At 40.1% G+C, this 15,635-nt stretch overlaps 1 protein-coding gene across 1 annotated transcript in view; it reads right to left on the bottom strand.

The window, feature by feature from the left end:
* Positions 1 to 5,833: 5,833 nt before the first annotated feature.
* panx1a (pannexin 1a) overlaps positions 5,834 to 15,635 on the bottom strand; it is a 35,770-nt gene continuing 25,968 nt past the window's right edge. Inside the window, exons 4-5 of the mRNA XM_052026629.1 lie at positions 11,007 to 11,686; positions 5,834 to 7,665 (exon numbers count right to left, since the gene is read on the bottom strand). Coding sequence (XP_051882589.1) covers positions 7,547 to 7,665; positions 11,007 to 11,686 — 799 coding nt within the window. The 3' untranslated portion in view covers positions 5,834 to 7,546. The remainder of the gene's footprint in view (positions 7,666 to 11,006; positions 11,687 to 15,635) is intronic.

Below are 15,635 nucleotides of genomic sequence, written 5' to 3'. Positions count from 1 at the left end.
ATCAGAGTCCAAGCTCCAAGCCATCATTGAAGTTTTCTCTAAAGCAAAATCCACAAGACAAAGACCTTTACCAACTTGCCCCTGCTGCAATACACTGTCCTCTGACTATGAAGGTTCTTGGTGAGTCACTGGAAAATGTGGATCACTTCCTATATCTCAGTAGCCACTTTTCAGTGAAGGCAAGCGTGGATAATGAAATTCACCACTGGTCAAATGGCAAATGGAACTTAATCCAGAGAAATATGAGATGATGTATTTGGGACAATGCTACAAGGCAAGAGAATAAACAATAAAAAGGATAGTTAAGGAAAAGGGCATTTGAAGATCAAAACCTCAGACTCGGCAGGCACGGCAGTGTAGCAGTTAGCATAATGCTTTACAGTGCCAGCGACCCGGGGTTCAAATCCGGCCACCATCTGTAAGGAGTTTGTATGTTCTCCCCATGTCTGTGTGGGTTTCCTCCGGCTGCTCCGCTTTCCTCCCACATTCCAAAGACGTACGGGTTAGGGAGTTGTGGGCATGCTATGTTGGCACCAGAAGCGTGGAGACACTTGCGGGCTGCCCCCAGAACACTACGCAAAAAGATGTATTTCACTGTGTGTTTCGATGTACATGTGACTAATAAAGTTATCTTATCTTATCATGATTTACTAGGAAACAGTGACCCCTGACCTATATGCTTCTGAGATCTGAGCTATCTACAGCAAGCATATCAAGGTGCTGGAAAAATATCACCAATGAATCTCAGCAAACTCTTCCAAATTCAAACAATCCGAAGTCAATGTCTTCTCCCAGGTTAACATCCCCAGTATTGAGGCCCTGGTTACACTCAGCTGGCTACAATTGCCAGGCCTTGTCAGGTGCATGCCAGACACCAGGCTCAGAAACAGATATTCTGAGCTTTGTCATGGGAAAGTATTACCGGGAAGATTCAAGGATGTGCTCAAAGTCATTTTGAAGGAATTCAATAACCCCATTAAGTGTGGAAGCATCTGAGCCATGACCTCTCAAAGCAGCAAAGGAGCATTCAGGGTGGTATTGAGAACATTAAGGCCATGCACACGGAAGCTCTGCCTAAGTGGCAGAAGGAACAGATCCCAAACTAACCCCCTGCCCACCAGGGACATACTGCACCATCTGTGGATGAGTTTGTGGCTCCCACAATTATCCCAAAGGACTGCCTAAGAAGATTTATTGTCAGCCAGCTGATGTCTTTATGTTTGTTAAATCACATTTAACTTAGAAGAGCCTGGTGCTATGCAGGTGCTCAAGTCTAGTGCTGAATATACAGCTAACACTCGTTTTGTAAAGATTGCAGAGAACGTGATTTATTTCCAGTCTAAAATATCCTAACTCCCCAGACAGCCTCAGGGCTGGACTTCTATGCTCAAAGAAGCGTAGGCTTGGCATCAATTTATTTTAGATTTATAATATAATGAAAAGATTTGATCCTATCTTCACGAATCAATTATTTCAACTAGCTAACTTGCGCAAGGACAGAGCTATTTCCGATGACTATTCTGAGAGACCATTAATCTGTACAACACTGCCATCTTCTGTAGCAACCACTGATTTGCTGCATTCTTTCAACAGCAGGCCAAACCTTTCTCTGACTGGGGTGCCGTCAATTGCCGTGTAAGAGGTGGGTACACATGTGATCACATGGAATTTATAATTTTTCCTCCTTATTGACCAGCCTTCTACCATAGAAAATTCATGACACAGAACACCACTCAGCCCATTGTGTCTGTGCCAGATGAAGTGTTTTCCAGCCTAATCCCATCTTCCAGTACTTGATCCACAGCCCTGCAGGGTACAGCTTCTCAAGTGTGATTCTAAATACTATTTAAACAAGATAGGAGTTTCTGCTTCTACTACCCTGTCTAGGCACTGTAATTCAGACATTTCTCAGTCCTCTCTCTTCCAAAGAGAACATCTCATTTAGCTTATCCAACCTTTCTTCACAACTATCATTTTCCTGTTGCAGCAGCATCATTGTAAATCTTCCCTGCAATCTCTCCATCACAATTCTGTCTCCCCTGTAAGATGACCAGAACTACATGCTGTATTCAAACTGTGGTCTAACTGAGGTTGTACACTTTCCAGCATAACTTACCTCCTTGTATATTCTGTCTTTGCTAATAAAGGATTGCATCTTTTGTGCCTTTTTATCTACTTTATTGATTTCCCTTGCTGCCCTCCAAACTCCTGTTGTTCTTCCACACCATGCAATATCCTTGTTATTATTAATTCCCTTGCCTTGTTGCATTATCCCAAATACACTACCTCCTATTTCTCTGGATTAAATTCCATTTGCCATTTTTTCTGCCATCACGCCATCTACACCCTACCGCAGATCAAAATTGTGCTTCCTTGCCGTCAACTACACAGCCAGTTCTTGTGTCATCTGAAAATCTCCTTACTGTGCCTCCTACATTGAGGTCTAAATTATTAATATGTACTAGAAAAGGCAAGGGCTCAGTACTCATGCCCTGTGGAACTTAACTGGCAACAGCCCTCCAATCACAGAAACACCCTTCAACCATTACCCTTTGCTTCCTGCCACTGAGCTAATTTTGGATCCAAGCTGCCATTCTCACTTGGAACCATTGAGTTCTTACTTTTTGGCAAAGCTGTCGAAAGCCTTTTCTGAAATCCACACAGGCTATATCAAACACACTGCTCTCATTGGCTCTTCTTACCTCCTCAAAAAATTCAATCAAATCAGACTTGGCCTTTCCTCAACAAATCCCTCCTGCCTATTAATCTGTGCGTTTCTAAATGAAGGCTTATAATGTTCCTTAAAATGGATTCCAATAATTTTCCCACCACTGAAGTTAAACTAGCTGTCTTATAATTAATTGGCTTGTCCCTACTTCATTTCTTCAGCAACAATTCAATGTCAGAGGTCCTTCAATCCTCTGCCAGCACTCCATGCAGCCAGTGAGGACTGAAAATTTAATCAGAGCCTCTGCAATTTCCTTCAACAGCCTGGGATACATTGCATTCAGGACTGGTGATTTATCCATCTGTTCAGAGTTGATAGTACACTCCTGTGATTCACCTAATTTGTTGCTTAGTTTCAATTTATATAGCCTCATTTGATGACCCATCTGTTATATCATCTCCTGACATCACTATAATCATTTCACAATATTACCACTCCTTTTAGTTTTATAATCCTAACTCATCTGAAAAACCCTGTAAACAGAATGTTAAGCTGCCAATCTTGGCCACTAAGCCAAATTTCCATATTATAATCACAATTTTGTCTATAAGCACCCCCAACTCATCTGCCTTATCCACTGCATTCCTTACAATTAGGTATTTATCATAAGCACAGCAGGCACCTTTAACTGTCTTTCAAACTCTCAGTATCTTTCACCTTCCACTTCTGATTTTTCTTCCTTCTGAATAGTTGCTCGGCTTCTCACTCCTCTGCCAAGCCGGTTTAAACCCTCCTCAACACTACTAATGAATTTATCGCCAAGAACAATGTTTCCAGTCCTGTTGCAGTGCAACCAGTCTGTCCTGCACAGGTCCCGTCTTCTCCTGAATCTATCTCAATAATCCAGGAATCTAGATCTCCTGCACCAGCTCTCAAGCTACATATTCAATTGCACCATCCTCCTATTTCTACACTTACTATAATGTGGGAGTGTATGCATCTTGACACATTAGGCATTAGACATGGGACAGGCTAATTTTTTTTCCCCATTACTTCTACACTTACTATAATGTGGGAGTGTATGCATCTTGATGCATTAGGCATTAGACATGGGACAGGCTAATTTTTTTCCCCATTACTTCTGTATATTTATAGCTTGTTATTAGGAAAAGCAGTTTTGAAATATGTTGTCTTTTTAAAAGGCAGCAAGGTAACAAAAAAATGTAAGCAATGTTCCTGACCATTTTTACTTCAGAAGGCAACAATGAATGTGAAAATCCCATCAACCACAAAAAGAAAAACAAAATAAATGACAATTTTAATAATCAACACTTTTATACTATGCTAGTTTTCAAGATTCTTTGTTGCATTAGCAGTTCCAATGTAAAAGGTTTAATTTGACTCAAACATCTGAAGGTTAAAATCATGCACTTTGTACTTTTGGTGCTGGTTGTAAATGGACATATAAAATATTTCACAAAAGGCTAAAATGCCTGCTGGAAATAACAAGGTTTAAAATCTGAACGTTTTACTCAATAATTCAAAGTCAAGCAAAATTCTTTAAAAAAAAAATCTAATGTTAGCTAATTCCACTCCATAAAGTCTATAAAAAAGCAACAGCAGTGATATTATACTACTTGTCATTTGAAAGGTTGATTGTGCATAGTATATATTGACCAGTTGCTCCAAAACTCCACAAGCTTGATCATATTGGAAACAACTAAGAACATGTGTGCTGAAATACAAGTTACTGACAGAAAATGCATAGGTAAATTTGATGAGGAGCACGCCACACAAGTGCACACTACCAGGGGTATTTCTAGACAATAAAGAATACAACATTTTGTAATACAATGCAAATTCATTGTCAGCGGCCTACATTAGCCAACACTATCATCCACACAGATAATTGTGTTATTTAATTTGCTTCAAGATTCAACAACAAATACATGAGAAAGCATCAGCTTTTTATTTGAGAATGTTAAAATGATTTTTCATACGAAGTCCCTGTAGGACATTCACAATGAGCTTAAAAAAACCAAGAATATGTAAAATTCATCCTCATCAAAATTATTTGCATAAACAGAGCTCCACTACATTTGTGCTGGTTATTAGAATGAGTTCAACAAAAAAAAATGTTTGTTATGTTGCCATGTAGATTATTACATTTTACTTGAAGCAGCAGACTTCAGCCAATCAGGATGAAATGCACACTGAAAAAACAAATAGGCTGAGAAAACTAAATGATCCCAGCTTCAGTATGAGCAATCCTTTTACAATTACTCTACAGCTGAATTGATTCTTCTGAAATATTATGTGGAATCAGTAAAAACCTGATACAAGAACATAACAAGCATTTTTATCGATTTTGATTGGCAAAACAATTATTATAGAAAGAGTGCTCCACAGCAAGCTACATTCATTATGTATAAAAATATTGAAATCAATTATAATGTACAAATGTTTATGATCGTGTGATGTAGAATCAGCAGCCAAGATTTTCTGGGGGGGGGTTGGATTGAGTGATGGGGCGAGAGAAGGGTTAAAAGTCACAATTATTCTAATGTAAGAAGTGATCCAGTCAAGGTTTGTAAGCTTCAGGGAATGTTTCTTCAAACAAGCACTATTAGGATTTCATCTTGGCCACCCATGAAGAATGCATATTGTAGGCCAGGCACACTGGCACCTTACCATGGGCAGAAGCCACCAGTATGCGCTTGACTGCCTTTGCAAAGCAAATGAAATGTTTTCTCTTCACACTCCAGGCTTGCTCTCTCAAGAAAGAAGTGGACCACCACATCTCGCCTAAAGCTCCAGCATCAGTGATCCACTCATTGATTGAGGGTAATGTGACAACTCTCCAAAAAGGCTTCTTGAATTGCTGTCTCTTCTCTTGCTGATGGTCCTGCAAGTTAGGGGCCCAGATCATCTTTAATTTATGATTGTTTCACACTTCCATATCCATTTCATGCCAAGAATGCAGCAGGAAAACCAGATTTTTGTACAGTACACTTATGGTGTAGGATCCAACTGTACCACAAATTTTAGTTGCAAGTGATATCATGAACTACTTTTCAGTAGGAAGTGAAGGTGAAGCGTGGAATTCCCCCACTACCACCATCCCCCCCCCAACTCACCTCAAAACGTTGGCCCATGTGCAGGGATCAAAAGATACAGAATAACAACAGGGAAGTGAAATGATGTACAACTAAGTAATGTTTTGGTTGAATGTGAGAACAGAAATAACGGGCTGAATAGAACACTAATGTTCTTGCAAAATAAGAATTCGAGCATGTTTTAAGCAGATTGGTACATTTTAAAATAGTTAAAAAATAGCTGATATTTTCATATCTATACCTCTGTTCCAAAGTTAAAGGCATATATTATCTTAGAACTCTTAATAAATTAGAGCAGCTGTGCATGTTTTTTGTAGTATGAAGTATTGTTACAATTGAAGGTTACAATCTCATGACAAAGAATAAATACAAAGCTGGAAAAAATGCTGGCAGAATTTTAAATCATTTTAATAGAAAACCACTGGCACATTTTTTCCTAAATTCTGCAGTAAACATTCTTGAAAATTCCATAATAATAATCCCTAAAGTTTGAAAAATAAAGGAAAAACTGCAAATCTGAATTTATAAAAACAGGAACACTGGTGAAACAGAGATGTGTGATGTATAATGCACCTAAAATTTCAGAACCTCCTTTCTTCAAGTGCTGACTTCCTGCTATAATCCAGCATTTTCCAGTTTCTTGTTATCCCAATCTGTGTAAGTCTGTCAGTGGGAAAGTCCTTATTTAGCCAGCTGCTTTGTAAATCGTTATTAAATTGGTTCCTAACACTGATTATGAAACCTGTCCACACAAGAAAAGTAGACAATTTATGGAATAGAATCTCATGGAAAAAAAACATGAGGAAATCCCACTCCAACCAGAACTTACTGACAAGATTGGTATTTCATTCTGTGGTAACCAGCAGTTATTTTCCTGCTATTCACAATGATCAATGAATGAATAGTCCAGTAAACAGAGTGCGAATAAAAGTCTGGGCAATGTGTGCATGCAAAATCTCAAAAGTAACAACAATTTGCACAGGGGAAGTGGTGACTGTGACTGAACAACTGTGTAAAGATCTTGGAGGTGTTACAATGAAGTTTTACCTCATGACTAGACATGAAAATTTTCATATACCTGTAAATGAGAGAGATTTTGCCAAAATCCTCCCAGTATGCAAGTTATGTTATACAGCATCTATATCTGACCAATATAAAAAAAGTTTGTTTTACTACATCATTAACAATGTAGTTCCTCTGTTGTAGCTTACCCATTCAAGTCTTATATGGGAGATTCTTGAGCTATTTACAAGGAAAGAGTTCAAATTCCATACAGTTTCATCTCACAGAATCTTCCAAGAATGGTGGTTCAACTATTCACCTTCTTTACTTGTGGTAGGAATTCTACTTTTAAGCCAAAGGCTCATCATCTATCCAGTATTCTCATAAACTAATTAGAGATGAAATAACTTCATTCGTGTCAGTAAAAATTCAAAACATTTTTAAATGCCACATTGAGAACTGAATTCAACTCAGACAATTTCCTGATTAACTTTAACCAGGTGTGTCAATTTGCATTCTCTTTTGAGCTTCCTCAATATTCTTACTAAAACATTGATATTACAAACTTATAAAAATGTGTGAAATACAAAAATAATGAAATATCCATTTTCAGAATGAACACTCTCCCAGTTAATTAAACAATTAAATTAAGAAATAATGGAATAAACCTCCAATAAATACTTAGTTTGCTAATACTGCCACAAACAAATGATGAGTATGTCTTTTGGAACAGAATCCACACAGCCAAAGTCCATACATCTTAACAATTTGAACTGTAGATCTGAGATTCCAGAAGTCTTTGCCTTACAGCCGAGGACTCATCCCTTTCTTCATCAGCAGATCTGGTGCCATCATCCACAGAATCTGGTTTAGTTATAACTGGAAACATTTGAAAAAAAGGTTCTGTTTACTTGTCTGTACAACAAACAAAAAAACTCCTCAAAAGATAAGCATCGTTCAATTCTAGGTGGTTTCATTTACAGTTTTCACTTTAAATATTTTTGGTTTCTGCTCCTCAAGCAACGCTTGGATGTATCTCTTAAGTCCCTATGCCCCAGATAGGCTTCATTTGACATGATATTTTGGTATTGGTATTAGTTTATTATTGTCACTTCAACTAATATTTATCCAGGAAACTATCAGTTTAGTCTAACTTTGATTTAAATAATTCTGTGCAACTCTTTCAAAATGCAACATCATTCAAAATAAAATTGTAAACAATTAGAAATCAAATAATTTCAAGGCAGCTGCCCTTAATTAAGGCAAGGTGTGCTACATAAGTTTAGGGGTCCTTTGAAAAAGCTAGTGGCCACACACAAGATTAGGTCCACTGTACATAAAATCTGAACATGTTGCAATAAGGGGTCTCATTAACATGTAGAAAAATTCAAACAACTTTGGCTAGAAGTTCCTTGCTGATGGCCAGGAAGCAAAAGATTAGAAAAGCAAAAAGAAAATGGAGGCTCTGAAAATCTGAAATAAGAACAAAGAAGCACTGAAAATATTCAGGTCAGGAAGCCTCTGTGGAGAGAAAAATTAACATTTCAGATCCATGGCCTTTTACCAAGGGGAAAGATGAACAGAGATCTTGGAGACAGGAGCTGAGCTTAAATGTGGACATTCCTGACACACGAGTTGCTCCTCCATCCACCCTAATGTACATTGTATGGCTGCTGAGGATTTCTTGCAATTTCTGATTTTATTTTATTTCAGATTTTCAACATTGGCAATTTTCTTACTTTTTAAATTACTATCAGATTTGCTGACATTTCTCTTCCAGGAATTCCCTCCTTGGAAAACCTCCACTCCTCTCTCTGACAGGATCTTGGCTTATCCCTTTTACCTCAGGTTCCAATGTAATATCATTATTCTGAAATATCAACCGTTTCTCTTCACAATTGCCGCCTGACCTACTGGCAGAGAACAACCAAGGAGGAGGGAGAGTAGTGAAAGCAGACGTATTTGCATGTAGCGAACTGGGAGAGGGCAGTGGAATCAATGGATATTTCTGTTTGAACAGTCCGTGGATGAGTGACAGAAGGAAAGACTTAATGATGAGTTCCCAATTCATTTCTCAGGCAAAAACACCCGACATTTATTTCCACTGAAAAGAGCTGACAAATTCACAACTGAGAATAAGGATTTCTACTTTGGCACGCTGGGTTGAACTTGGCCCAGCAAATACTCCTGAGCAGCACCCTTAGTTTAGTTGGAACATCCTGTCCAGATTCTGGCAATGTTTCATTCTTCGAATTGGCAAATCATCCTGGCAAAGTAAAAGGCTGCTGCAAGGCCATCAGGTGGCTAATGTGTGGAGTTCAGGTCCATTCATGAAAACTGTATTTAAATAAAAACTATTACTCTCAATGCAGTGATCCTTTAAAGTGCCATCTACAGTGCCACACACAAGCATAAATGTTCCTGCAAGTACAAGTCGATATTTTTACAATGATGTTATCTTGCACACAGCCCAGATTTTTAATACATTTTTAAATTGAATTGTGAAACAGCTATGATCCACTACCCCTCATCAATATTGTTCTGCTACAAAGGGTTTATTCCCTTTAATTCAAAGTATTTGAATTAATTTTATCGAGCAATAAGTTCCCACTGTTGTATTATTTGTCACAATTTAATTGTAATGTAAAACGATTGTTATTTAGGATAGACAGAAGGAACTCCTGTTTGATGATAGGATGGACCTCCTGCTCTCATTTTTCCTGATGTTAGAATGAAGCAGTCCACACATGGTGGCCTGCTCTTACCCTGTCCCATGATCACAACATCTTCCCTGAACCATTTGCAGATCCAAACTACAATAAAAAGGGAAGAAGAATGAAGATTCTGCAGATGACTTTACACTCCAGCCCTAGCTGGAGGGCACTGGCTTGTCCCAGGCTAAGCTGCAGATCTCACAATCACTGCAAGTCTACCGGAAGCCATGGCACCTCTATTATTGGGATTTCTGTGCTATGGTTCCCAGTAATAAGTAGATGAAGTGAGGAGCCTGGATCACCCCTCCTATCTCATATGTCTCAGAATGGCCTGCCCTCATTGGAAGAACCAGCCAAGCTCCACCCACCTATGGCAGGAACCCTATGGCATATCTCAAGGGGCAAAAATCTGTCAATCTACAGTATGCCTGTATCCCTGATCTTGAGGTATAGATAGGTCTCTGGGAATACAACTCCGAAGAAAACCATCATGTTCATAGAAGATACTTTAAATTTTATCCTTGCTTGTCTTTTCCATTTTGCCTACTAATAGAAAATCGTACAGTGTGTTTTGGTGTTTCTGTGCCAGTTATGGTCATATTTTATCTTGCCTTTCTTGACCAAATTTATTGCTCCTTTTTTGATGAATTTCAAAATGCTCCCAAGCGCGAGGTCCGCTGTTATTTCTGGCAACTTTTAAGCTTCATTTGATTTACCACCGTCTTCAATTTCTCCTGTCAACCACAGGCTCACCACTTTTCCTGTTGGTTTGTTTTGCCTGAGAGGAATGCTTTTTTCACGAGTCCATTATGGCTTCTCTAGTTGGCATGGACCAGTGGGGCCTAAGGGCCTGCTTCCGTGCCCTGTGACTCTTTAAATACCAGCCATTGCCTGCTCACTGTCATATATTTTAATGTACGTCCCCAATCAACCACAGCCAACTCCCACCCCATTCATTCACAAGTTCCCTTTGTTTAGATTTAAGGCCCTACTTTTGCATTGAATTACAGCATTTTTAAACTCAATCTAATTTTTTTCATATTATGATCACAGTAGTAGTCACTCTACTTTTATTACAATCACAACTTCAAGGATACAGTAGCAGCTGGCATATGGGAACACCACAAGTCACACACTTTCTCCCAGTTAGAAACCTATTGCCAGCCCCACATCATCCCCAGAACAAAATGCAGGAACTCCCTATCCACCTGCCAGTACTATAGGAATCCCTTCACCACATGGACTGTGTAATATTTCCAAGTTGTGGTTCACTGTCAGCTTCTTTTGGACAATTAGGGATGGGAATAAAGGCTGAGACTGCCAGAGATGATCACATCCCACAAATGAATAATGAAGAAACTTGAGATGCTCCTCAACAAGTATATTCCTGCATGAACAATTAATGTGATGTTATTAGATTTCTCTACTATTTTATCCAGGCATTTAATCCTTACGATCTATGAGAGAGAATAAAAAGAACACGGGACAAAAATTTAAAAACCTTACCTTTCAGTTGTGTTGCATTCAGGTCTGTGTCAGACTCCGATTTCTGCTCAGCCTTCTTGGTTTTGATCAAACCATCTATCATATCTGACTTGACTTGTCCCAGGGCTATTAAAGGCAACATTGCATCCGTCAATGATGGAGGCTCCAGCAATTCCTTCCCTCTTATGTGTTCCAATACTTTAAGACACTTATGTGATTTCACTTCACTGATGTTTTCTTCCAAAAATAGAAGGTAGAGGCTCAAGTCATTCCAACAGCCTTCAGTAACCATGATCACCTCAAACTGCGGCAGAAGTTCATAGACCTTCAGAAAAGTGAGGTTGTTTCTTAAAGGAAAAGACATACTGTACACCGTGACTGGGATGAGGAGGATATACACAACAATGTTGACAATACTCAGAAGTTGAAAAATTCCAACAGAAATAAGCTTACACTGAAAAAAATCTGGTATGCTTGTTTCATTTCCCAAAATGCCTGTTTTGACTGAACATTTGAATTCGTCCGGAAGGAAGGTCAGAGAGATGTAATATCCCAAGTAGATGCAGGCAAAGATAAGAAAAGTGAGAGCGAGGCCTTTGCGTATAAGATACATCGTCAACATGCTGCAGGAGTCTTCTTTTGATTTCAAATAACGCTCCACAATTGGAAACTGAAAAAAATTCTCTCTCTTCTCCTTTGAACTATGTAAAAACAAAATAGTTTTAAATAAAAACCACTTAAAATAAATCACATTGCTATTTACATTTTCTGGATACTATTTCAGACTTTTACTGTTTCCTTTGGCAAGCAACGCATCAGGTACAGGAAAAGGTGTCATTCAGGTGTGATGCTATCAAAAATTTACTGTACAAAACATGAGAACTATATCACTTCCTTCTCCAGATAAATAAACTATGCCCATGAATTTCAAGAATGTCCAACTTCCCCATTAAAGTAAGGTAGAATGATGCAGATGCAAGGCGCCAATGACCATCTTGGAAAGAATGTGCCACGTTGCCACTTATCCTAAAGATGGGCTTGGGAATTTGTCAGCCGTGGGGTCGGCAGAATTACGCCGGGGAGGGGGAGTTATGCCAAGGGGTGGGTCTGTAGCCAGGTTGTAAGCTGGTAGATGTGGGGGCCAAAAAAGACTATCAGGATGCTGCGGAACAGGGCAGTGCATTCTGGAAATCAAGACAATGGGAGCCTCAGTGCTTTAGGTGGTGATGGAAAATATACATCTCCCATTCAGCACTGGTGAAAAGACCATGTTGTCCCAGGACCATTGTGTATACACACCCCAGAACACAATGCTCCATAAGGAGAGTTGCACAGGAAATGATATCATCGTGGTTGAAGTTTCAAAGTAATGCAAAATGATCTGAAATGGTCATTGTGTTTCATTGTAAAAAAAAGAAAACATCAGCGATATACCTGATAGTCAGGGGTCTCAGGGGATAGAACTGAGTTCAGTCAAGATCACTAGAGAGAAGGTGCTCGGGAAGCTAAATGGACTAAAACAGATAAGTCTCCTGGACCGGATGAGGTGCACCCCTGGGTTCTGAAGGAGGTGGCTTTAGAGATTGCGGAGGCATTGGTGATAATTTTCCAAGAATCGATAGACTCTGGCATGGTTCTGGAGGACTGGAGGGTCGCAAATGTAGTTACGCTGTATAAGAAAGGTGGGAGGCAGCATAAAGGAAATTACAGACCTATTAGTCTGACATCGGTGGTGGGAAAGTTATTGGAATCGATCCTCAAAGATGAGGTTATGGAATACCTAGAGGTGCAAGGCAAGATAGGACCAAGCCAACATAGTTTCATGAAGGGAAGATCCTGCCTGACCAACCTATTGGAGTTTTTTGAGGAAATCTCAGGTAGGGTGGATAAGGGAGAAGCTGTGGATGTTGTGTATTTAGACTTTCAAAAGGCCTTCAACAAGGTGCCGCACAAGAGACTGATTAATAAGATGAGAGGTCATGGAAATACAGGTAGGATATTGGAATGGGTGGAGCATTGGCTGGTAGGCAGAAAGCAAAGGGTGGGAATAAAGGGATCCTGTTCTGGTTGGCTACCCGTTACTAGTGGTGCTCCGCAGAGGTCGGTGTTGGGGCTGCTTCTTTTTACATTGTACATTAATGATTTGGATGATGGAGTAAATGGTTTTGTGGCTAAGTTTGCAGACGACCCCAAGATAGGTGGAAGAGTAGGGAGTATTGAAGAAACAGGAAGGTTGTAGAGAGACTTAGATAGTTTAGGAGAATGGGCAAGGAAATGGCAGAGGAGATTCAATGTTGAGAAATGTGCTGTTGTACACTTTGGAAAAAGAAATAAACGGGCAGATTATTATCTGGATGGGGAGAAAATTCAAAGTACAGAAGTACAAAGGGACTTGGGGGTACTCGTGCAGGATACCCTATAGGTTAACCACCAGGTCGGATCGGTGGTAAAGAAAGCGAATGCTATGTTGGCATTCATTTCGAGAGGTATAGTGTATAAAAGTAGGGAAATGTTGATGAGGCTCTGCGGGGCACTAGTGAGGCCTCATTTGGAATACTGTGTATAGTTTTGGGCCCCATATCTTAGGAAGGATGTACTGATGTTGGAGAGGGTTCAGAAGAGATTTATGAGGATGATTCCCGGAATGAAAGGGCTTACTTATGATGAGCGTTTGTCGGCTCTTGGACCGTACTCACTGGAGTACAGAAGAATGAGAGGGGACCTCAGAAACATTTAGAATGTTGAAAGGACTGGACAGAGATGTGGTTAAGCTGTTTCCCTTGGTGGGTGAGTCCAGGACCAGAGGGCACAATCTTAGAATTAGAGGGTACAGGTTTAAAACAGAAATGAGGAGAAATTTCTTCAGCCAGAGGGTAGTGAAATTATAGAATGCTTTGCCACGTACAGCTGTGGAGGCCCAATCACTGGGGGCGTTTGAGGAGGAGATAGATAGGTATCTAATTAGTCATGGTATCAAGGGATATAGGGATATGGCCGGAATTTGGGGCTAGATAGGAATAGTTTTTAGTTTAGCTCATGGAGCGAATGGCCTACTTCTGCTCCTTTGTCTTGTGATCAATTGGCTAATGCTGAAAAATAGTATGTGCAATTGAGAGTTGTTAGACCGGCACTTATCTAGGCAAGTGGAGAGCATTCCATCACATACTTGACTTGTACCTTAGTGGAAAGGTTTTGGGTCACTCACTGCGGAAAACTGTAGTCAAACATAGAACAGTACAGAACAGGAACACTCCCTCTGGTCCACAATGCTGTGCCCAACTAATTAAACTAGTAATTAAATGCCTAACTCAACTAATCCCTTCTGCCTACACAATGTCCCTATCCCTTCATTCTCTGCACATTCATGTACCTATCTAAAAGCCTCTTAAATGCCTCTGTTGTATTTGCCTCCACTACCATGCCTGGCAGCATATTCCAGGCACCCACCACTCTCTGTGTAAAATACTTGCCCTGCATATCTCCTTTGAACTTGCCCCCATCACCTTAAATGCATGCATCTAGCATTAGACATTTCAATCCTGGGAGAAAGATACTGGCTGTCTACTCTATCTATGCCTCTCATAATCTTATAAACCTCTACCAGATCTCCCCTCAGCCTCCACCAGTCCAGAGACAACAACCCAAGTTTGTCCAACCTATCCTCATAGCACATGCCCTCTAATCCAGGCAGCATCTTGGTAAACCTCCTCTGAGCCCTCTCCAAAGCCTCAACATCCTTCCTTTTACGGGGTGACCAGAACTGAAAGCAATACTCCAGATGGGGCCTAACTAAAGTTTTATAAAGCTGCAGCATTAAAACAAGAGGCTCTTGAACATTGAGTTCAAAAGCCTCCTGACTCTTGAACTCAATGTCTCGACTAATGAAGGCAAGCATTCCATATGTCTTCTTTATCACCCTATCAACCTGTGTAGCCACCTTCAGGGAGCTATGAACTTGGATCCCAAGATCCCTCAGCTCATCAACACTGTTAAGGGTCTTGCCATTAACTGTGTACTGTCTCTTTACATTTGATCTCCCAAGGTGCAACACACTTCACATCTGGCCGGATTAAACTCCATCTGCCATTTCTCCACCCATATCCACAACTGATCTATATCCCGCTGTATCCTTTGCCAATCTTCTACACTACCCACAACACCACCAATCTTTGTATCATCTACAAACTTACTAACCTACCCATCTACATTTTCATCCAAGTCATTTATATACATCACAAACAGCAGAGGTCCCAGTACGGATCCCTGTGGACCACCACTAGTCACAGACCTTCAGCTAGAATAAGTCCCATCGACCACTACCCTCTGTCTTCTAGGGGAAAACCAGTTCTGAATCCCAACGGCCAATTCACCGTCAATCCCATGCACCTTAATCTTCTGGATGAGCCTCCCATGAGGGACCTTGACAAACACTTTACTAAAATCCTGGTAGACAACATCCACAGCTCTACCTTCATCAATCACCCTCATCAAAAAACTTAATCAAGTTAGCACAACTTGCCCTGCACAAAACCATGCTGACTGTCCCTAATTAGGCTATGATTTTCCAAATGCTCATAAATCCTATCCCTAAGAATTCTCTCCAGTAACTTCCCTACCAGAGGCGTGAGACTCAACAGTCTATAGTTACCA

Source organism: Pristis pectinata, chromosome 11, assembly GCF_009764475.1.
Source record: "Pristis pectinata isolate sPriPec2 chromosome 11, sPriPec2.1.pri, whole genome shotgun sequence".
Lineage (NCBI taxonomy): Eukaryota > Metazoa > Chordata > Chondrichthyes > Rhinopristiformes > Pristidae > Pristis > Pristis pectinata.
This window is presented reverse-complemented; position numbering and strand designations above follow the sequence as displayed.